Below are 22,634 nucleotides of genomic sequence, written 5' to 3'. Positions count from 1 at the left end.
AGTTGTCAGTTAAGGAGCAACTAATCAGGATAAGGAATTCAGAGGAAAATGTTGTAGAGGATGATGTAAGGATATGTGAGAACTGAATGGCAAGTTCAAAAGAGTTTTCATAGTGGAAGATACAACAGCCCCATCACCAGTGAGATGGGATGGGGAAGAAGTTTTGGAAAACTTTAAGATAGATTTTTTTTTTTTTTTTTGGGGGGGGGGGTTATTTCCCACATATTTCCTGTCGTAAAAAGCTACTAAAAGGGGTGGGAGTAGAGGGCTGGAATTCCTCCCCTCTTGTTTCACTTTTCCAAATGAAGGAACAGAGAAGGGGGCCAAGTGAAGACTTTTCCATCTTAGGCTCAGTCATCTGTTTCTGATGTGGAAAATGGTGAACATGTATGAAGAAATCCATAAAAGATTTTGAAAGACTGTTGAATGTGTCTGATAATAAGGTGGGTGATGTAGGGTTTTTGGGTCAGGGTGGTATGCAAAGTGAGAAAGTTGAGAAGAGTTTTTCAATGAAAAAAGTAGTGAAAACCTTACATAATATGAAATGTGGCAAGGCAGATGGAGCGGTTGGTGTCAGTTAAATTTCTTAAGAAAGGGGGTTGACTGTGTTATCGATTGGTTAGTTAGGATTTTCAATGTATGTAAGAATCATGATGAGGCAGAATGCATGTATAGTGCCACTGTATATAGGCAAGGAGGATAAAGGTGAGTGTTCAAACTACAGAGGTATAATTTTGAGAAATGTACCTGGTAAGTTGTAAGGGAGACTAGTGACTGAGAGGATGATGGCATATACAGATCATCAGACTAGAGAGGAACAGTGTGGTTTCAGAAGTGGTAGAGGATGCAAGGCTCAGGTGTTTGCCTTAAAGAATGTGTGAGAAATACTTAAAATAACAGATGGATCTGTATGTGGCACTTATGTACCTGGAGTAAGCATATGATAGGGTTGATAGAGATCCCTTGTGGAAGGTCTTAAGAATATATGATGTGGGAGAGGGGAGCAGAAAGAAACAGTGTGAAGTTTTTATCACCGGATTTTGACATGTGAATGAGATGGAAGAGAGGAGAGCTAGTGGTTCCAAATAAAGGATGGTTTGTGGCAAGGGGTGTGTGATGTCACATGGCTGTTTAATTTGTTTATGAATTGGGTGGAAAGGAGGTAAAAGCAAGTTTTGGAGTGAAGAGGAAGTATGCAGTCTTTTAGGGGATGAGAGGGCCTTAGAAGTGAGTCAGTTGTTGTTTGCTGATGGTACAGCAATATACATACACAAACACACATACATACACATGTACATAATTCATACTTGCTGCCTTCACTCATTCCCGTCGCCATCCTGCCACACATGAAATGACAACCCCCTCCCCCGCATGCGTGTGAGGTAGTGCCAGGAAAAGATAACAAAAGGCCACATTCCTTCACACTCAGTCTCTAGCTGTCATGTATAATGCACCAAAACCACAGCTCCCTTTCCACATCCAGGCCCCACAAAACTTTCTATGGTTTACCCTAGATGCTTCACATGTCCTGGTTCAATCCATTGACACCACGTTGACCCTGGTATACCACATCATTCCAATTCACTTTATTCCTTGCACACCTTTCACCCTCTAGCATGTTCAGGCCCCAATCACTCAAAATCTTTTTCACTCCATCTTTCCATCTCCAACTTGGTCTCCCACTTCTCCTCATTCCCTCCACCTCTGACACATATATCCTCTTTGTCAATCTTTCCTCACTCATTCTCATCATATGGCCAAACCATTTCAAAACGCCCTCTTCTGCTCTCTTACCAAACTCTTTATATTACCACATATCTCTCCTCCCCTTTCATTACTTACTCGATCAAACTACCTCACACCACATATTGCCCTCAAACATCTCATTTCCAACACATCCACCCTCCTTCACACTACTCTATCTATAGCCCACGCTTTGGAACCATATAACATTGTTGGAACTACTATTCCTTCAAACACGCCCATTTTTGCTTTTCATGATAATGTTCTCGCCTTCCACACATTTTTCAAGTCTCCCTGAACTTTCGCCCCCTCCCCCCAAGCCTGTGACTTACTTCCGCCTCCATGGTTCCATCTGCTGCCAAATCCACTCCCAGATATCTAAAACACTTCACTTCCTCCAGTTCTTCTCCATTCAAACTTACCTCCCAACTGACTTGTCCCTCAACCCTACTGTACCTAATAACCTTGCTCTTATTCACATACACTCTCAGCTTTCTTCTTTCACACACTTTACCAAACTCAGTCACCAGCTTCTGCAGTTTCTCACCCAAATCAGCCACTAGCACTGTATCATCAGCGAACAACAACTGACTCACTTCCCAAGCCCTCTCATCCACAATACACTGCATATTTGCCCCTCTCTCCAAAACTCTTGCATTTACCTCCCTAACAACCCCATCCATAAACAAATCAAACAACCATGGAGACATCACGCACCCCTGCCGCAAATCGGCATTCACTAAGAACCAATCACTTTTCTCTCTTCCTACTCGTACAAATGCCTTAAATCTTTGATAAAAACTTTTCACTGCTTCAAACAACTTGCCTCCCACACCATATATTCCTAATGTCTCCCACAGAGCATCTCTACTAACTCTATCATATGCCTTCTCCAGATCTATCAATGCTACATACAAATCCATTTGCTTTTCTAAGTATTTCTCACATACATTCTTCAAAGCAAACACCTGATCCACACATCCTCTACCACTTCTGAAACCACACTGCTTTTCCCCAATCTGATGCTCTGTACATGCCTTCACCCTCTCTATCAATACCCTCCCATATAATTTCCCAGAAATACTCTTTAAACTTATACATCTGTAATTTGAGCACACACCTTTATCCCCTTACCCTCTGTACAATGGCACTATGCATACATTCTGCCAATCCTCAGGCACCTCGCCATGAGTCATACATACATTAGATATCCTTACCAACCAGTCAACAACACAGTCACCCCTTTTTTATAAATTCCACTGCAATACCATCTAAACCTGCTGCCTTACCAGCTTTCATCTTCTGCAAAGCTTTTACTACCTCTTCTCTGTTTACCAAATCATTTTCCCTAACCCTCTCACTTTGCACATCACCTCAACCAAAACACCCTATATCTGCCACTCTATATCAGCTAACACATTTAACAAACCTTCAAAATACTCACTCCATCTCCTTCTCCCATCACCACTACTTGTTATCACCTCCCCATTAGCCCCCTTCACTGATGTTCCCATTTCTTCTCTTGTCTTACGCACTTTATTTACCTCCTTCCAAAACAACTTTTTATTCTCCCGAAAATTTAATGATACTCTCTCATCCTAACTCTCATTTGCCCTCTCTTTCACCTCTTGCACCTTTCTCTTGACCTCCTGCCTCTTTCTTTTATACATCTCCCAGTCATTTGCACTATACATATATACACATGTACATATTCATACTTGCTGCCCTCAGCCATTCCTATCGCCACCCCGCTACACATGAAATGGTACCCCCTTCTCCCTACATGTGCGTGAGGTAGCACTAGGAAAGGACAACAAAGGCCATAGTTGTTCACACTCAGTCTCTAGCTGTCATGTGTGATGCACCGAAACCACAGCTCCCTTTCCACATCTAGGCCCCACAAAACTTTCCATGGTTTACCCCACACACTTTACATGCCCTGGTTCAATCCATTGACAGCATGTCGACCCTGGTATACCACATCATTCGATTCACTCTATTCCTTGTATGCCTTTCACCCTCTTGTATGTTCAGGCCCCGATCGCTCAAAATCTTTTTCACTACATCCTTCCACCTCCGATTTGGTCTCCCACTTCTCGTTCCCTCCACCTCTGACACATACATCCTATAATCCATGCATAAACTGAAAATCCTAACAATTCAATCAACAACAACAGTCACCCCCTTCCTTAAGAAATACAACTGTAATACTATCCATTCAAGCCACCGTACCACATCTAATCCATGTTAAAAATTGGCATAAGAAAATAACCACCTTCCTTGATAATGGTCATGACAATTTTCAGCAGTAACATCATCAGCAGAAGCAGCCTCACCAGTGATCTTCATACTGTGGCAATTGAAGTATTTCCTTAAAGATGTAAACCATCCAAGACTTGCATGAAATGTCTTCACTGCTCCCTCTTCTACTGCCAAGTCATCATATACACTCTAAGTCTTTGGCTGTATCACAAGTATGGTGATGGGAACATTTTCGTGAATTTAGTGTTCAATCTATGCATTTCTTTCTCTCTATAAACAGACTTCAAGAATAAGAGGTCTTGGATGCACTGATTCATGTTGCACTCTTGGCACTCTCCTAAATCTCCTCAGGTTCCCTGTACACTATCATGAATAGTCCATAAAGTAGATCCACTAAGTACAAAAGCATGCTCAATATCAGCTCTTCATTCACCTCATAACATTTGAGCACATCCACCTTAACCTCATGGTGAAGGCCTTATGCTTCATAGCACCACTAGTACCAGGAGGCATGATGCAAGAGACAAAACGAGTGCAATATACAGAATACTGCAGCAAAAAATGCTGTAGCACTCAATGACTACAGACTGTATCCACACCACTTGTATGCATGCTTTCCACAAAGCACTGACCATGCCACACCATCATGCTGCCATCCCAGTGATGATATTGTTCTAAACTTAAGACTGCATGAAATAAAATAGAAGAACATGCGCATTACAAATATGGTGTAAATCAAGAGGTATCTGTACCTATCTCTCCATTGTTCTCACCTTGGTTACAACCACACACATTCAGACATCCCAACCTTAGCCATCAAGGAAAGATAAGTACTTCCCACTTAGCTCTTTCTTCTGTTGTGTCTTTTAAAAAGTGAAATACTAGATGGTGAGGTGGGGGAGTAGAGCTCCAGTCCCATACTCACCCCATTTAATCACCTTCCATGACATGCACAGAATAGGGAGGTAGAATTTTCCTCCCCCATTCCAGCTCTAAGGATATGGCTTTGATTATGGCAGTTAGTTGCCTGTCCTGTCTCATATGATATAAAAATGTAACCTATTTTTCTTAGTTTATCCACTTGTAACTGTAAAAATGAAAATAAGCTCATTCTGTAGTAAAATTATACCTTTTCTCTTAATGCTTTCAGCTCATTTTGAAGTCTTGCTACAACCCTTCGACCATGCTCAGCATCATCTTGTTCTGAGCCATTAGAATATACTTCAGGCCCAACAGATGCCCCTATGAGGCTTTTTAGCTTTTGGTTTTCAGACTCAACCTGTAAAATCATAAATATACCTTATATTTATATACTGTATTATGAAGTATTTCTATTCTTCCTATGAATATGTATCATTACATATGGGTGCTTTCTGGCCATTCTGTTAGTTAGACAATTAACAATAACCCTGATTCAGCTACTTCTTCAGCTGGACTCCAGTTAATCAGATCCACATGTAACCGGATTTAGACTTGAAATATAATGGATCAAATAAAAATAAATTCTATTATATTATCATTATACATAATCAGCTTCTGCATCAGCGAGGTAGCACCACGAAACAGATGAAGAATAGCCCATCCACTCTTATGCACATATATATACATAACGTATATATGTACATATACATATCAACACATACACATATACGTACACATACAAAGACATATATATATTCTTTTCTATTTATCATACTTTGTCACTGCCTCCTGCAATAGTGAGGTAGCGCAAGAAAACAGACGAAAGAATGGCCCAACTCACCCACATATACATGTATATACATACATGTCCACACACGCACATGTACTTACCTATACATTTCAATGTATACATATACATACATATCCCTGGGGATAGGGGAAAAAGAATACTTCCCACGCATTCCTCATGTGTCGCAAAAGGCGACTAAAGGGGATGGGAGCGGGGAGCTAGAAAGACTCCCCTCCTTGTATTTTACCTTTCTAAAAGGGGAAATAGAAAAATGAGTCACATGGGGAGTGCTCATCCTCCTCAAAGGCTCAGATTGGGGTGTCTAAATGTGTGTGGATGTAACCAAGATGAGAAAAAAGGAGAGATAGGTAGTACGTTTGAGGAAAGGAACCTGGATGTTTTGGGTCTGAGTGAAACGAAGCTCAAGGGTAAAGGTGAAGAGTGGTTTGGGAAAGTTTTGGGAGTAAAGTCAGGGGTTGGTGAGAGGACAAGAACAAGGAAAGGAGTAGCACTACTCCTGAAACAGGAGTGGTGGGGGCATGTGAGAGAGTGCAAGAAAGTAAACTCTAGATTAATATGGGTAAAACTGAAAGTGGATGGAGAGAGATGGGTGATTATTGGTGCCTATGCATCTGGCATGAGAAGAAAGATCATAAGATGCAAGTGTTTTGGAACAAGCTGAGTGAGTGTGTTAGTAGTTTTGATGCACAAGACCAGGTTATAGTGATGGGTAATTTCAATACAAAGGTGAGTAATGTGCCAGTTGAGGGAATAATTGGACTACATGGGGTGTTCACTGTTGTAAATGGAAATGGTGAAGAGCTTGTAGACTTGTGTGCTAAAAAAGGATTGGTGATTGGGAATACCTGGTTTAAAAAGAGAGATATACATAAGTATATGTATGTAAGAAGGAAAGATAGCCAGAGAGTATTGTTGGATTACCTGTTAGTTGATAAGCGCACAAAAGAGAGACTTTTGGATGTCAGTGTGCTGTGAGGTGCAACTGGAGGGACGTCTGATCATTATCTCGTGGAGACGAAGGTGAAGATTTGTAAAGGTTTTCAGAAAAGAAGAATGTTGGGGTGAAGAGAGTGGTGAGAGTAAGCGAGCTTGGGAAGGAGACTTGTGTGAGGAAGTATTCTGAGTGCAGAATGGAAAAAGGTGAGAGCAAAGTACATGAGGGGAGTGGAGTAGGAATGGAATGTATTTAGGGAAGCAGAGATGGCTTGCGCAAAAGATGCTTGTGGCATGAGAAGCGTGGGAGGTGGGCAGATTAGAAAGGGTAGTGAGTGGCAGGATGAAGAAGTAAGATTATTATTGAAAGAGAAGAGAGAGGCATTTGGACGATTTTTGCAGGGAAATAGTGCAAATGACAGGGAGATGTATAAAAGAAAGAGGCAGGAGGTCAAGAGAAAGGTGCCAGAGGTGAAAAAGAGGGCAAATGAGAATTGGGGTGAGAGAGTATCATTAAATTTTAGGGAGAATAAAAAGATGTTTTGGAAGGAGGTGAAGAGATGGAGTGAGTATTTTGATGGTCTGTTGAATGTGTTAGATGATAGAGTGGCAGATATAGGGTGTTTTGGTCGAGGTACTGTGAGAAGTGAGAGGGTTAGGGAGAATGATTTGGTAAACAGAGAAGAGATAGTAAAAGCTTTGCGGAAGATGAAAGCTGGTAAGGTGGCGGCTTTGGATGGTGTTGCAGTGGAATTTATTAAAAAAGGGGGTGACTGTGTTGTTGACTGGTTGGTAAGGATATCTAATGTATGTATGACTCATGGTGAGGTGCCTGAGGATTGGCGGAATGCATGTATAGTGCCATTGTACAAAGGCAAAGGGGATAAAGGTGAGTGCTCAAATTACAGAGGTATAAGTTTGTAGAGTATATCTGGGAAATTATTTTTTTTTTTTTTTTTTTTTTTTATACTTTGTCGCTGTCTCCCGCGTTTGCGAGGTAGCGCAAGGAAACAGACGAAAGAAATGGCCCAACCCCCCCCATACACATGTACATACACACGTCCACACACGCAAATATACATACCTACACAGCTTTCCATGGTTTACCCCAGACGCTTCACACGCCCTGATTCAATCCACTGACAGCACGTCAACCCCTGTATACCACATCGCTCCAATTCACTCTATTCCTTGCCCTCCTTTCACCCTCCTGCATGTTCAGGCCCCGATCACACAAAATCCTTTTCACTCCATCTCTCCACCTCCAATTTGGTCTCCCTCTTCTCCTCGTTCCCTCCACCTCCGACACATATATCCTCTTGGTCAATCTTTCCTCACTCATTCTCTCCATGTGCCCAAACCATTTCAAAACACCCTCTTCTGCTCTCTCAACCACGCTCTTTTTATTTCCACACATCTCTCTTACCCTTACGTTACTTACTCGATCAAACCACCTCACACCACACATTGTCCTCAAACATCTCATTTCCAGCACATCCATCCTCCTGCGCACAACTCTATCCACAGCCCACGCCTCGCAACCATACAACATTGTTGGAACTACTATTCCTTCAAACATACCCATTTTTGCTTTCCGGGATAATGTTCTCGACTTCCACACATTTTTCAAGGCTCCCAAAATTTTCGCCCCCTCCCCCACCCTATGATCCACTTCCGCTTCCATGGTTCCATCCGCTGACAGATCCACTCCCAGATATCTAAAACACTTCACTTCCTCCAGCCTCTCACCATTCAAACTCACCTCCAAATTGACTTGACCCTCAACCCTACTGTACCTAATAACCTTGCTCTTATTGACATTTACTCTTAACTTTCTTCTTCCACACACTTTACCAAACTCCGTCACCAGCTTCTGCAGTTTCTCACATGAATCCGCCACCAGCGCTGTATCATCAGCGAACAACAACTGACTCACTTCCCAAGCTCTCTCATCCCCAACAGACTTCATACTTGCCCCTCTTTCCAAAACTCTTGCATTTACCTCCCTAACAACCCCATCCATAAACAAATTAAACAACCATGGAGACATCACACACCCCTGCCGCAAACCTACATTCACTGAGAACCAATCACTTTCCTCTCTTCCTACACGTACACATGCCTTACATCCTCGATAAAAACTTTTCACTGCTTCTAACAACTTGCCTCCCACACCATATATTCTTAATACCTTCCACAGAGCATCTCTATCAACTCTATCATATGCCTTCTCCAGATCCATAAATGCTACATACAAATCCATTTGCTTTTCTAAGTATTTCTCACATACATTCTTCAAAGCAAACACCTGATCCACACATCCTCTACCACTTCTGAAACCACACTGCTCTTCCCCAATCTGATGCTCTGTACATGCCTTCACCCTCTCAATCAATACCCTCCCATATAATTTACCAGGAATACTCAACAAACTTATACCTCTGTATTATATGGGAGGGTATTGATTGGGAGGGTGAAAGCATGTACAAAGCATTAGATTGGGGAAGAGTGGTGTGATTTCAGAAGTGGTAGAGGATGTGTGGATCAGGTGTTTGCTTTGAAGAATGCATGTGAGAAATACTTAGAAAAGAAAATGGAGTTGTGTGTTGCATTTATTGATCTGGAGACGACATATGATAGAGTTGATAGAGATGCGCTGTCGAAGGTATTCAGAATATATGGTGTGGGACGCAAGTTGCTGGAAGCAGTGAAAAGTTTTTATTGAGGATGTAAAGCATGTGGATGAGTAAAAAGAGAGGAACGTGACTGGTTCTCAGTGAATGTCGGTTTGCGGGAGGGGTGCATGATGTCTCCATGGTTGTTTAATTTCTTTATGGATGGGGTTGTTAGGGAGGTGAATGCAAGAGTTTTGTAGAGAGGGGCACATATGCTGTCTGTTGTGGATGAGAGAGCTTGGGAAGTGAGTCAGTTGTTGTTTGCTGATGATACAGCGCCGGTGGCTGATTCGGGAGAGAAACTGCAGAAGCTGGTGACTGAGTTTAGTAAAGTGTAGGAAAGAAGAAAGCTGAGAGTAAATGTGAATAAGAGCAAGGTTATTAGGTACAGTAGGGTTGAGGGAAAAGTCAATTGGGAGGTAAATTTGAATGTAGAAAAAGTGGAGGAAGTAAGGTATTTTTGATATCTGGGAGTGAATTTGGCAGCAACCTTCCACAGAGTATCTCTATCAACTCTATCATATATATATATATATATATATATATATATATATATATTTATTATTTTTTATTTTTTTATATTTTTTATTATACTTTGTCGCTGTCTCCCGCGTTTGCGAGGTAGCGCAAGGAAACAGACGAAAGAAATGGCCCAACCCACCCCCATACACATGTATATACATACGTCCACACACGCAAATATACATACCTACACAGCTTTCCATGGTTTACCCCAGACGCTTCACATGCCTTGATTCAATCCACTGACAGCACGTCAACCCCGGTATACCACATCGCTCCAATTCACTCTATTCCTTGCCCTCCTTTCACCCTCCTGCATGTTCAGGCCGCGATCACACAAAATCTTTTTCACTCCATCTTTCCACCTCCAATTTGGTCTCCCTCTTCTCCTCGTTCCCTCCACCTCCGACACATATATCCTCTTGGTCAATCTTTCCTCACTCATTCTCTCCATGTGCCCAAACCACTTCAAAACACCCTCTTCTGCTCTCTCAACCACGCTCTTTTTATTTCCACACATCTCTCTTACCCTTACGTTACTCACTCGATCAAACCACCTCACACCACACATTGTCCTCAAACATCTCATTTCCAGCACATCCATCCTCCTGCGCACAACTCTATCCATAGCCCACGCCTCGCAACCATACAACATTGTTGGAACCACTATTCCTTCAAACATACCCATTTTTGCTTTCCGAGATAATGTTCTCGACTTCCACACATTCTTCAAGGCCCCCAGAATTTTCGCCCCCTCCCCCACCCTATGATCCACTTCCGCTTCCATGGTTCCATCCGCTGCCAGATCCACTCCCAGATATCTAAAACACTTCACTTCCTCCAGTTTTTCTCCATTCAAACTCACCTCCCAATTGACTTGACCCTCAACCCTACAGTACCTAATAACCTTGCTCTTATTCACATTTACTCTTAACTTTCTTCTTCCACACACTTTACCAAACTCAGTCACCAGCTTCTGCAGTTTCTCACATGAATCAGCCACCAGCGCTGTATCATCAGCGAACAACAACTGACTCACTTCCCAAGCTCTCTCATCCCCAACAGACTTCATACTTGCCCCTCTTTCCAAAACTCTTGCATTCACCTCTCTAACAACCCCATCCATAAACAATTTAAACAACCATGGAGACATCACACACCCCTGCCGCAAACCTACATTCACTGAGAACCAATGACTTTCCTCTCTTCCTACACGTACACATGCCTTACATCCTCGATAAAAACTTTTCACTGCTTCTAACAACTTTCCTCCCACACCATATATTCTTAATACCTTCCACAGAGCATCTCTATCAACTCTATCATATGCCTTCTCCAGATCCATAAATGCTACATACAAATCCATTTGCTTTTCTAAGTATTTCTCACATACATTCTTCAAAGCAAACACCTGATCCACACATCCTCTACCACTTCTGAAACCACACTGCTCTTCCCCAATCTGATGCTCTGTACATGCCTTCACCCTCTCAATCAATACCCTCCCATATAATTTACCAGGAATACTCAACAAACTTATACCTCTGTAATTTGAGCACTCACTCTTATCCCCTTTGCCTTTGTACAATGGCACTATGCACGCATTCCGCCAATCCTCAGGCACCTCACCATGAGTCATACATACATTAAATAACCTTACCAACCAGTCAACAATACAGTCACCCCCTTTTTTAATAAATTCCACTGCAATACCATCCAAACCTACTGCCTTGCCGGCTTTCATCTTCTGCAAAGCTTTCACTACCTCTTCTCTGTTTACCAAATCATTTTCCCTAACCCTCTCGCTTTACACACCACCTCGACCAAAACACCCTATATCTGCCACTCTATCATCAAACACATTCAACAAACCTTCAAAATACTCACTCCATCTCCTTCTCACATCACCACTACTTGTTATCACCTCCCCATTTGCGCCCTTCACTGAAGTTCCCATTTGCTCCCTTGTCTTACGCACTTTATTTACCTCCTTCCAGAACATCTTTTTATTCTCCCTAAAATTTAATGATACTCTCTCACCCCAACTCTCATTTGCCCTTTTTTTCACCTCTTGCACCTTTCTCTTGACCTCCTGTCTCTTTCTTTTATAAATACAAATATCTTTTCTGTTGTGGAAATTATCAACATGAAACTAAATATGACAAAAGACTGAAAAAAAAAAAAGAGAGTACCTTGATAACATACTGAAGCAAGTCTTCATATTTCTTTTGTAGGGAAAGAATGACATATTCCTCCCTATTTGCAATACCCTCTTCAGTTCCTATACTCTCTTGAGTTTCTTTCTGTGCTGCTTCCTGTCTCTTGATGTGTTGTTGTAAATGACGAACCTGAGAGAAACTATGTACCAGATTAAAAATCCTTCTGTGATTTCTACAGTACACTATAATTCAAACATATAGCAGTATAACTTATAAAAGGAAAACCATAACAAAGATACAACAAAAACAGTACTACATATTGCATGCAATAAGAAAAGAAAAGGAATAAACCTTTCTTATTTCTTTCATTATTATTATTATTATTTTGCTTTGTTGCTGTCTCCCGCGTTAGCGAGGTAGCGCAAGGAAACAGACGAAAGAATGGCCCAACCCGCCCACATACAAATGTATATACATACATGTCCACACAGGCACAATATACATACCTATACATCTCAATGTACACATATATATACACACACAGACATATACATATATACACATGTACATAATTCATACTGTCTGCCTTTATTTGTTCCCATCGCCACCTCGCCACACATGGAATAACAACCCCCTCCCCCCTCATGTGTGCAAGGTAGCGCTAGGAAAAGACAAAGACCACATTCGTTCACACTCAGTCTCTGTCGTGTATAATGCACCGAAACCACAGCTCCCTTTCCACATCCAGGCCCCACAAAACTTTCCATGGTTTACACCAGATGCTTCACATGCCCTGGTTCAATCCATTGGCAGCACGTCAACTCCGGTATACCACATCGTTCCAATTCACTCTGTTCCTTGCACACCTTTCACCCTCCTGCATGTTTAGGCCCCGATCACTCAAAATCTTTTTCACTCCATCTTTCCACCTCCAATTTGATCTCCCACTTCTCCTCGTTCCCTCCACCTCTGACACATACATCCTCTTTGTCTATCTTTCCTCACTCATTCTCTCCATGTGACCAAACCATTTCAAAACACCCTGTTCTGCTCTCTCAACCACACTCTTTTTATTACCACACCTCTCTCTTACCCTTTCATTACTTACTTGATCAAACCACCTCACACCACATATTGTCCTCAAACATCTCATTTCCAGCACATCCACCCTCCTGCACACAACTCTATCTCACACAACTCTATCTATGGCCCACGCCTCACAACCATATAACATTGTCGGAACCACTATTCCTTCAAACATACCCATTTTTGCTTTCCAAGATAACATTCTCGACTTCCATACATTTTTCAACACTTCCAGAACTTTCGCCCCCTCCCCCAGCCCATGACTCACTCTGTTTCTACAGTTCCATCCACTGCCAAATCCACTCCCAGATATCTAAAACACTTCAGTTCCTCCAGTTTTTCTCCATTCAAACTTACCTTCCAATAGACTTGTCCCTCAACCCTACTGTACCTAATAACCTTGCTCTTGTTTACATTTACTCTCAGCTTTCTTCTTTCACACACTTTACCAAACTCAGTCACCAGCTTCTACAGTTTCTCACACGAATCAGCCACCAGCACTGATCATCAACGAACAACAACTGACTCACTTCCCAAGCCCTCTCATCCACAAAGACTGCATACTTGCCCCTCTTTCCAAAACTTGCATTCACCTCCCTAACAACCCCATCCATAAACAAATTAAACAACCATGGAGACATCACGCACCCCTGCTGCAAACCGACATTCAATGAGAACCAATCACTTTCTTATAAGACTTTTACTTTCTTCTACCTTTCTCATAAGGCTTTTATTTTCTTCTGTCAAAACTGCATTACTCTGTGTCAGCTCCTGCAGATTTCTGAGCCCCTGTTGAAGGGCTTCTTCTTCGGTTACAGCCTTACCATCTGCTCCTCTAGGATGTTTACTGTGATCTGAACCAGTTTGCTTCTCCTTCCTTCCGCCTCTCTGTATATAGAAATAATTTCTTTTTGAACATGAAAAGAGACCTCCAAATCAAATAACTTTCATAACTTGTCCACAATGAAGATGGGTCGCACTTTATTGGAAATCAAATGGAGCATAAAGTTAACACCATAGAGACCCTTTAAGTTGGTGCTCGAACGTTATAAGCAATCAATTTTCAGAGTTCTACATCCATTCCTATCTGGCAATACCTAAACTTACGAACATATACCGACAAGACCTATATTCTCTCCGTCCATGGCATCAGAGTAGAAGAGTTTTATGATTCTCTTATTTTCTAGAATGCATTTGTATGTAGCATTTATGGATCTGGAGAAGGCATATGATAGAGTTGATAGAGATGCTCTGTGGAAGGTATTAAGAATATATGGTGTGGGAGGAAAGTTGTTAGAAGCAGTGAAAAGTTTTTATCGAGGATGTAAGGCATGTGTATGTGTAGGAAGAGAGGAAAGTGATTGGTTCTCAGTGAATGTAGGTTTGCGGCAGGGGTGTGTGATGTCTCCATGGTTGTTTAATTTGTTTATGGATGGGGTTGTCAGAGAGGTGAATGCAAGAGTTTTGGAAAGAGGGGCAAGTATGAAGTCTGTTGGGGATGAGAGAGCTTGGGAAGTGAGTCAGTTGTTGTTCGCTGATGATACAGCGCTGGTGGCTGATTCATGTGAGAAACTGCAGAAGCTGGTGACTGAGTTTGGTAAAGTGTGTGAAAGAAGAAAGTTAAGAGTAAATGTGAATAAGAGCAAGGTTATTAGGTACAGTAGGGTTGAGGGTCAAGTCAATTGGGAGGTGAGTTTGAATGGAGAAAAACTGGAGGAAGTGAAGTGTTTTAGATATCTGGGAGTGGATCTGGCAGCGGATGGAACCATGGAAGCGGAAGTAGATCATAGGGTGGGGGAGGGGGCGAAAATTCTGGGAGCCTTGAAGAATGTGTGGAAGTCGAGAACATTATCTCGGAAAGTAAAAATGGGTATGTTTGAAGGAATAGTGGTTCCAACAATGTTGTATGGTTGCGAGGCGTGGGCTATGGATAGAGTTGTGCGCAGGAGGATGGATGTGCTGGAAATGAGATGTTTGAGGACAATGTGTGGTGTGAGGTGGTTTGATCGAGTAAGTAACGTAAGGGTAAGAGAGATGTGTGGAAATAAAAAGAGCGTGGTTGACAGAGCAGAAGAGGGTGTTTTGAAATGGTTCGGGCACATGGAGAGAATGAGTGAGGAAAGATTGACCAAGAGAATATATGTGTCGGAGGTGGAGGGAACGAGGAGAAGAGGGAGACCAAATTGGAGGTGGAAAGATGGAGTGAAAAAGATTTTGTGTGATCGGGGCCTGAACATGCAGGAGGGTGAAAGGAGGGCAAGGAATAGAGTGAATTGGAGCGATGTGGTATACCGGGGTTGACGTGCTGTCAGTGGATTGAATCAAGGCATGTGAAGCGTCTGGGGTAAACCATGGAAAGCTGTGTAGGTATGTATATTTGCGTGTGTGGACGTATGTATATACATGTGTATGGGGGTGGGTTGGGCCATTTCTTTCGTCTGTTTCCTTGTGCTACCTCGCAAACGCGGGAGACAGCAACAAAGCAAAAAAAAAAAAGAAAAAAAAAATCTATCACAGAATGCAACAGTTTTTTACTGACCTACCTACACAATGATCTTGATCATTTGATTGCCATGATTCTTTACATTCTAACTCATTTGAGAATTACTACACAAGGATGAATGAATACTAAGCTAATGAACTGTGAAGTCAGCCAGTTTAGCAGTAGTTGGGACAGTTTACTATAAATGTCAATCTAGCTCAAAGATATCCTGTGCCTGTGGGTAACTCTCCTAACTCACAAAAAAATTGTATATTTTCCATAGATATTAGCAATGTTAATCAACATCAAGGGGAATAACCTGTGTCCCTTTTGAGAGTTTTGAGAATTAAACAAAACACTGTGCATCATTTCTCATGCTCTCATATGGCTGACTTGCAACAGCAACTACAATAATCTTGAAACTAGCAAGAGGAACATCAGCTTTTAACTGTTAACAAATGACAAGTATCATTTCTAATCTATTCTAAGAAATAAGACTTACCATAGTGGTATGCTGAATTTATATTTTCAGTATTCTGTAAAGTTTTGTACTCAGACAATGGGCCAAATACAGTCTTGTTTATGCTAAAGCAGGGAAAGTGATAGCAGTGACAATGACATTTAATCCTTTCTATACTATGAATATTAGTCTGCACTTACGTAGCAGGTGATATTGGTATCAATCTACACATGTAATTTCCCATAGGTGTGTTCTTTTCTTTCTTTCTTTCAAACTATTCGCCATTTCCCGCATTAGAAACAGAGAAGGTGTGTTCTACACACATTATAAGCTCTGTTGCCTTGCTAAAGATGGCAAACCAAAGATTGTCATTTGAGCTTCTTGGAATGATCAGTAAATTGCTAGTAACCAAGGTTGGAGGTTGTGCATCTTTGTATAGTGTCCAAAGACCATGGCTAATCCAACATATTCTCTTTTTCCTAAGCTATGAATGCTTAACTCTTAATTCATATGATAAAAAACACAAATAATTTTGAGTTTTTCAGCACCTAATCATATGAATAAAAAATATGTACTTAGAATTGATGAATCTAGTGGAGTAACATTCTTTTTCTCAACTGGGAATGGTTAAGTCTTACTTCTAAAGAAGATACATTGTTGCATTTTTCTGTACTTCATAAATCAAAAAAGAAAAAAATATAAATGTTTTGTTACTTTTTGCCCACTGACAAATGGTAAGAAATCAATTGTACACTGAAAGGGTTAATGAACCGCTGTGGCTCATGCCAATCTTTATAAAGACTTGAAGTGCAAGAAATTTCTCTAATTAATCTTATTGAAAAGAGGGAGAGGAAAGATACAAAGAAATCATTAAACTCTTCACCTGAAATCATCTACCTGTTATTACTTCCCAACTTGCCGCCTTCACCAGTTTCTATTTGTTCTCTTGTTTTATGCACGTTATTTATCAAATTCCAAAACATCATTTCACTTTCCCTAAAATCTAATGATACTCTCTCACCCTAACTCTCATTTGCCCTCTTTTTCAACCCTTGCACCTTTCTCTTGACCTCCTGCTGCTTTCTTTTATACATCTCCCAGTCACTACTTGACAGAATTCTTATGCCTTGTATGTGAAGAAGAGAATGAACACCTTGGAAACAGAAGTCTTCCAAACATTAAGAAAATGAAGACATTAGAATTCAGTACTAATATCTTTCAAGTTCCACATTAGCAATATTGTACTCTCCATGCTTAACACAAGAAACAAGGGTTTAGTCCTAAAAACAAACAGAACTGGTGAGCATTAACTACTATTTGTTTCCACAGATGATTCCAATGCCATATACATGACCTATAGTAATACTTTTCATCTGAGAGGTTGTTATCCCCACAAAGAGTAAGACAACCATAAGGGCAATCTATATTCAATAACTTAGATGTTTCATGAGCTATGATTGAAAAAAAGTCCTTAAATGAAAAACTTTGATTTTACACATGTGAAAATAAAAATGTCTGACTAGATCTAGAAGGGGTATTGCACTACCTAATTTCTATGAAAAAAGTTTGTTAAGCAGACTACCCAGTCATGCCTAATTCTTTGTAATGGAAGGAGGAAGTCATGTCTATGGCTCTGGAAATCTGATGTACACTTTTATGGTATCTTTTGTGATTACTGTATCCAGTAGTTAACACATAAATCTTTTAAAGGTGAATGTAACATACAACAGAAAATTATAAGTGCAAAATGTATATAAACTACATTTGCTTCAATTAAGACCAAAATGAGAAGTTTCATTATCTGCATCTTGTTTAAAATCATGTTTAGTCTACAATCAAACAGCATGAATGGAAAGGATTTCAGAAATTACTAGAATTAATCTAAAACCGTTTCAACTTTAAGCATACAAATCTAAGCACCCCTTAGATATTTTTGACTGCTCTGATCTCCGATTATTCTTTTTCCATATCTTCCTTTGTTTATATCTTATTCTCTTTAACAGTAGGATGAAAGGCTTACCTGTAACCTGTCCTCCAGTTTTGATACCCTCATTTTGCTCCATTTTTTTACAACATTGCGTGTGTCATTTGACAAACGATTGCCCAGATGTATTTTGCTGAAAGCTTCCTATTAGAATAAAAATCTAATTAATCATACACAATACATACATAAAATGCATGAATCATTGTTCAATGAATGTTGGTGAAATATTCAACAATGCTCCAAAAGTAAGGAATATGTGCAGCTAGGTAGGGAGAAGGTTGAGTGGTTCCTAGAAAAAGGAGCTTAAGGTAAGGGGTAGGTCAGCAGTATTCTGTGGGTTGGGAGGCATGTACTGTGAATCTGGTTACTGTGTTTGGAATAGTGGGAGAACAGAGGAAGATGAGAGTAAATGTGAACAAAATTAAGGCAGTGGCATATGAGAGAGAGAGAGAGAGAGAGAGAGAGAGAGAGACAGAGAGAGACAGAGATAGAGAGAGAGAGAGAGAGAGAGAGAGAGAGAGAGAGAGAGAGAGAGACTAAAGCCCCCCATTTTGAAAACAAGTGGAGCTCAGTCCCCCTCCATTTTGTTTTGATTTACTTATAAAGAAGTGCAGTATGCTGCATCATTGTGAAAGCTTTTATTCCAGTGAGACCCCTCCCCAACTTTTTAGAAGCTGCTGCCACCCCTGTTAGGTAAGCCAGGATGGTTTGAAGTAACATTAGGTAGAAGTAGTAGGTTGAATCATTGGGTAGACACATTAGGTATAAAAAGTCAGTTGGAACATAAGGTATAAGCCTTTGAAAATACTGTGCTGTAGTTGCCATTACCTGTTAAGGGTGAAGCACTAATAGGTTGAGTGGCGGCACTAGAGTTCACCAGTTATGGGGACTTTTGCCATGTTACTCCCATAAGGAAGTTCCTGAAGGGAACAGGCATCAGAGATGTAGACAGATGTAAAGGTTAGAGAGCAAGCTTGAATAGGGTGCCTTTTACTAGTTTGTGCATCTTACAGAGGCTTAATATTAAAAAAGGAGAGAAAGACCAGCATCACCCTGCTCAAAACATTCTCAAAGAAAAGGTTGTTTAGATTCTTGCAGGTGTCAACAAAGTAGCTGCTTGCTTAAAATAAACATGCTATGGTAGACTGTATTGAACATGAATACTATTACATCCTTTCTCTTTCAAAATGGAGAATTGTACAGCATCTTAGTACCCAAAGGTAGGCAGGACTGAGCTCCAAAAGGACCAAATTCCAGGAAAACGGTCCATTATAAGAACTGTGACTGAGAAAGTCGGTCCTTTTCTCAGTTAGGACCAGAATGGGGTCCGACAGTCTATCATTAATCAATTCTGGATGGTCTGACTTTTTCAGTCCATTTTATTCTCCTTTTTTTTGTCTTTTTCAGGTTTTCACTATAATAAACTTAAAGTATACAAAACTCAATACAGTAACCTTTCATACAGTGTCTATGTGAATGATTTTCATGTGACTAAGGATTACACGGAGAAAGATGCTGTCTCATTTTGTCAGGAAGAGTCAGAAAGAGGCTGAGATTGAAATTAAACATGTTTCAATGCCTAAAGGCAGGGAATCTAGTGTTGTCAGAGCTTCAACCTCAGTCAAGCAGCCAGAGCTCGTAGCAGAAAAACTGAACCCAGTATCCCTTGGCAGTGCCTGGACAAATATTCTGAATACATGGCCCCCAAGGGTGAGCAGAACCTGGAATACAAGTGCTTGCTGTGCTACTGAACAAGAACTACTCTCAACAAGCAACAAGAGCCAAAACAACTTCAAACAACATGTCTCCAGACGCCACTCTCCCATCCAGAACCAGTTCGACCAGTGCATTAAGGATGGAATGGCGATTCAGAAAAGGAAGAAGTGGCTAAGTGACTGTCTGGAGCGCCTCAGCAACAAGAGGCAGAGGACCATGGTTCAGCCAACTGTACAGGAAACGATGATGACTGCCTAGAATCACTAAGGCTCTCTTTGAAGAGGTCAGTAAGTCAAATTAACACTTTTTCAACTGTGTCTAAGTCTTTATGTCAGTAAGTGATGATGAAATGTGATGAATCTGTATTTCTTCTAAATTAGTTAATCAGTTTCTTTGTGGACAGCATGTTGCCACTCGATGTTGTCAACTCTGATTCATGGAAGAACTTTCTCAACACCTATGTTCCTAGTTAATACGTAATGTCTAGGCAGATGCTTACTAGGCATATCGAAGACAGGTATGTGTGTTTAGGCTATTCAACCCTAGCAGGCATCAAAATTCAGAGTCACATGACCGTATTGATATAAGTGTTTGCGAATGCATGTTCTAGTTATTGAAGTTAAATAAATGTTTCAAGTGACAAATAAATATGTATTGGAAAACATTAGTATTACTTATCAAATCTTTTAGTAAACTTTTTGCGGTTTGACGAGAAGAGGCAGCACCCGAGGGATGTCCTCAACTCTGTACAGTGGGTCTCTACTATAGCAGACGTTTGGACATGTGCCCACAGGTATGCTTAAATTCAAATTAAATTACTTTTACTTCAATTAAAAAGAACACTAATAAACAGTAAGTTATTTTAATTCATTCATTACAATACTCTCAAAATATAAATGAAAATCATATGCAGAGAGAATACATTTCAACTGAATCAATTCAAAGTATTCCACAATCCATTTCACCTCAGGTTGTTCATGGGGATGACTGTACACTGGATTGACCAGGAAACCCTCCTCAGGCAGAAGTCAGTCTTTAAAGTGTAGACCACTCACCAGACAACACACCTTTGATGTCCTTGAGAAGGAGATGTGTGTGTGTGTGTGTGTGTGTGTGTGTGTGTGTGTGTGTGTGTGAGTATATGTGTGTGTGTGTGTGTGTGCTGTTTTTCAAGTGTGGCGGGGTGGAGACGGGTATGGATGAAGGCAGCAAGTATGAATATGTACATGTGTGTATATGTTTATGTCTGTGTATGTATATGTGTATATACATTGAAATGTATCTTATGTATATGTGCATGTGTGGGCATTCATGTACATACGTACATGTGTATGTGGGTGGGGTTGGCCATTCTTTCGTCTGTTTCCTTGCGCTACCTTGCTAACGCAGGACACAGCGACTAAGTACAATAAAATAAAATACCATTAACCTATCCAATTTATTAAATTGTTTCAGACATTCCAGCTCAAAGATTAATCATATTTGTAAAATATATGAATACTTTTATCATCTTATTTAGGCACTTTTGGCATGTTCCAAGGAGTAAATTGGTTAACAGTCTTCAAAATGTCAAGTAAAGCAGTCACAACTATCCACCTTCAGTGTAACAGGAAAAACTATATCATAAAATATAGAAAATGTGCATAACAAAAGGCATCACATGTTAAAGTTTTAATTTCCTGCACCCACAAAACATTTCACAAGTAACATTATGGAAATCTTGTGCAGAAACAAAATCTACAGACTTAATTTTAGTGGAATGCATATTATTTTCATTTTCTATTATACTTAGTCACTGTCAGCAAGGTAGCCCAAGGAAGTAGACAAAGAATGGCCCAACCACTCATATTCACATATATATACATAAATGCCCATACATGCACATATACATACATATACATATCAACATATACATACACAGACACATACATATATACATATGTACAGATTCATACTTGCTGCCTTCATCCATTCCTGTTGCCACCCACCACACACAATAAGCATCCCCCACTTCAACAAGGTAGCACCATGAAAAGACAAAAAGGCCATTTTTTTTTTTTTCCCCGCTGTCTCGCGCGTTTGCGAGGTAGCGCAAGGAAACATATATAACATATATAACGTATATACATAAGTCCACACACGCAAATATACATACCTACACAGCTTTCCATGGTTTACCCCAGACGGTTCACATGCCCTGATTCAATCCACTGACAGCACGTCAACCCCGGTATACCACATCGCTCCAATTCACTCTATTCCTTGCCCTCCTTTCACCCTCCTGCATGTTCAGGCCCCGATCACACAAAATCTTTTTCACTCCATCTTTCCACCTCCAATTTGGTCTCCCACTTCTCGTTCCCTCCACCTCCGACACATATATCCTCTTGGTCAATCTTTCCTCACTCATTCTCTCCATGTGCCCAAACCATTTCAAAACACCCTCTTCTGCTCTCTCAACCATGCTCTTTTTATTTCCACACATCTCTCTTACCCTTACGTTACTTACTCGATCAAACCACCTCACACCACACATTGTCCTCAAACATCTCATTTCCAGCACATCCATCCTCCTGCGCACAACTCTATCCATAGCCCACGCCTCGCAACCATACAACATTGTTGGAACCACTATTCCTTCAAACATACCCATTTTTGCTTTCCGAGATAATGTTCTCGACTTCCACACATTCTTCAAGGCTCCCAGAATTTTCGCCCCCTTCCCCCACCCTATGATCCACTTCCGCTTCCATGGTTCCATCCGCTGCCAGATCCACTCCCAGATTATTTGGCCTTTTTCACAATCCTATCTCTTTCACAATCCTATCAATTAACATGTAATCCAATAACGCCCTTTGACCATATCTCCTACTCACATAC

The 22,634-nt window shown here is 40.7% G+C and overlaps 1 protein-coding gene across 3 annotated transcripts in view; it reads right to left on the bottom strand.

Moving 5' to 3' along the window:
- Positions 1-22,634, bottom strand: part of LOC139765708 (uncharacterized) — an 82,045-nt gene that overhangs the window by 13,148 nt on the left and 46,263 nt on the right. For 2 of the 3 annotated variants that reach the window (XM_071693488.1, XM_071693490.1), the window contains exons 4-7: positions 18,075-18,182; positions 13,827-14,000; positions 12,060-12,215; positions 5,135-5,284 (exon numbers count right to left, since the gene is read on the bottom strand). In XM_071693488.1, coding sequence (XP_071549589.1) covers positions 5,135-5,284; positions 12,060-12,215; positions 13,827-14,000; positions 18,075-18,182 — 588 coding nt within the window. The remainder of the gene's footprint in view (positions 1-5,134; positions 5,285-12,059; positions 12,216-13,826; positions 14,001-18,074; positions 18,183-22,634) is intronic. The other variant, XM_071693489.1, reaches the window with a different exon arrangement.

Source organism: Panulirus ornatus, chromosome 55 (genome assembly GCF_036320965.1).
Source record: "Panulirus ornatus isolate Po-2019 chromosome 55, ASM3632096v1, whole genome shotgun sequence".
Classification (NCBI taxonomy): domain Eukaryota; kingdom Metazoa; phylum Arthropoda; class Malacostraca; order Decapoda; family Palinuridae; genus Panulirus; species Panulirus ornatus.
Note: the sequence above shows the minus strand (reverse complement) of the source record. Positions and strands in the feature narration are given on the sequence as shown.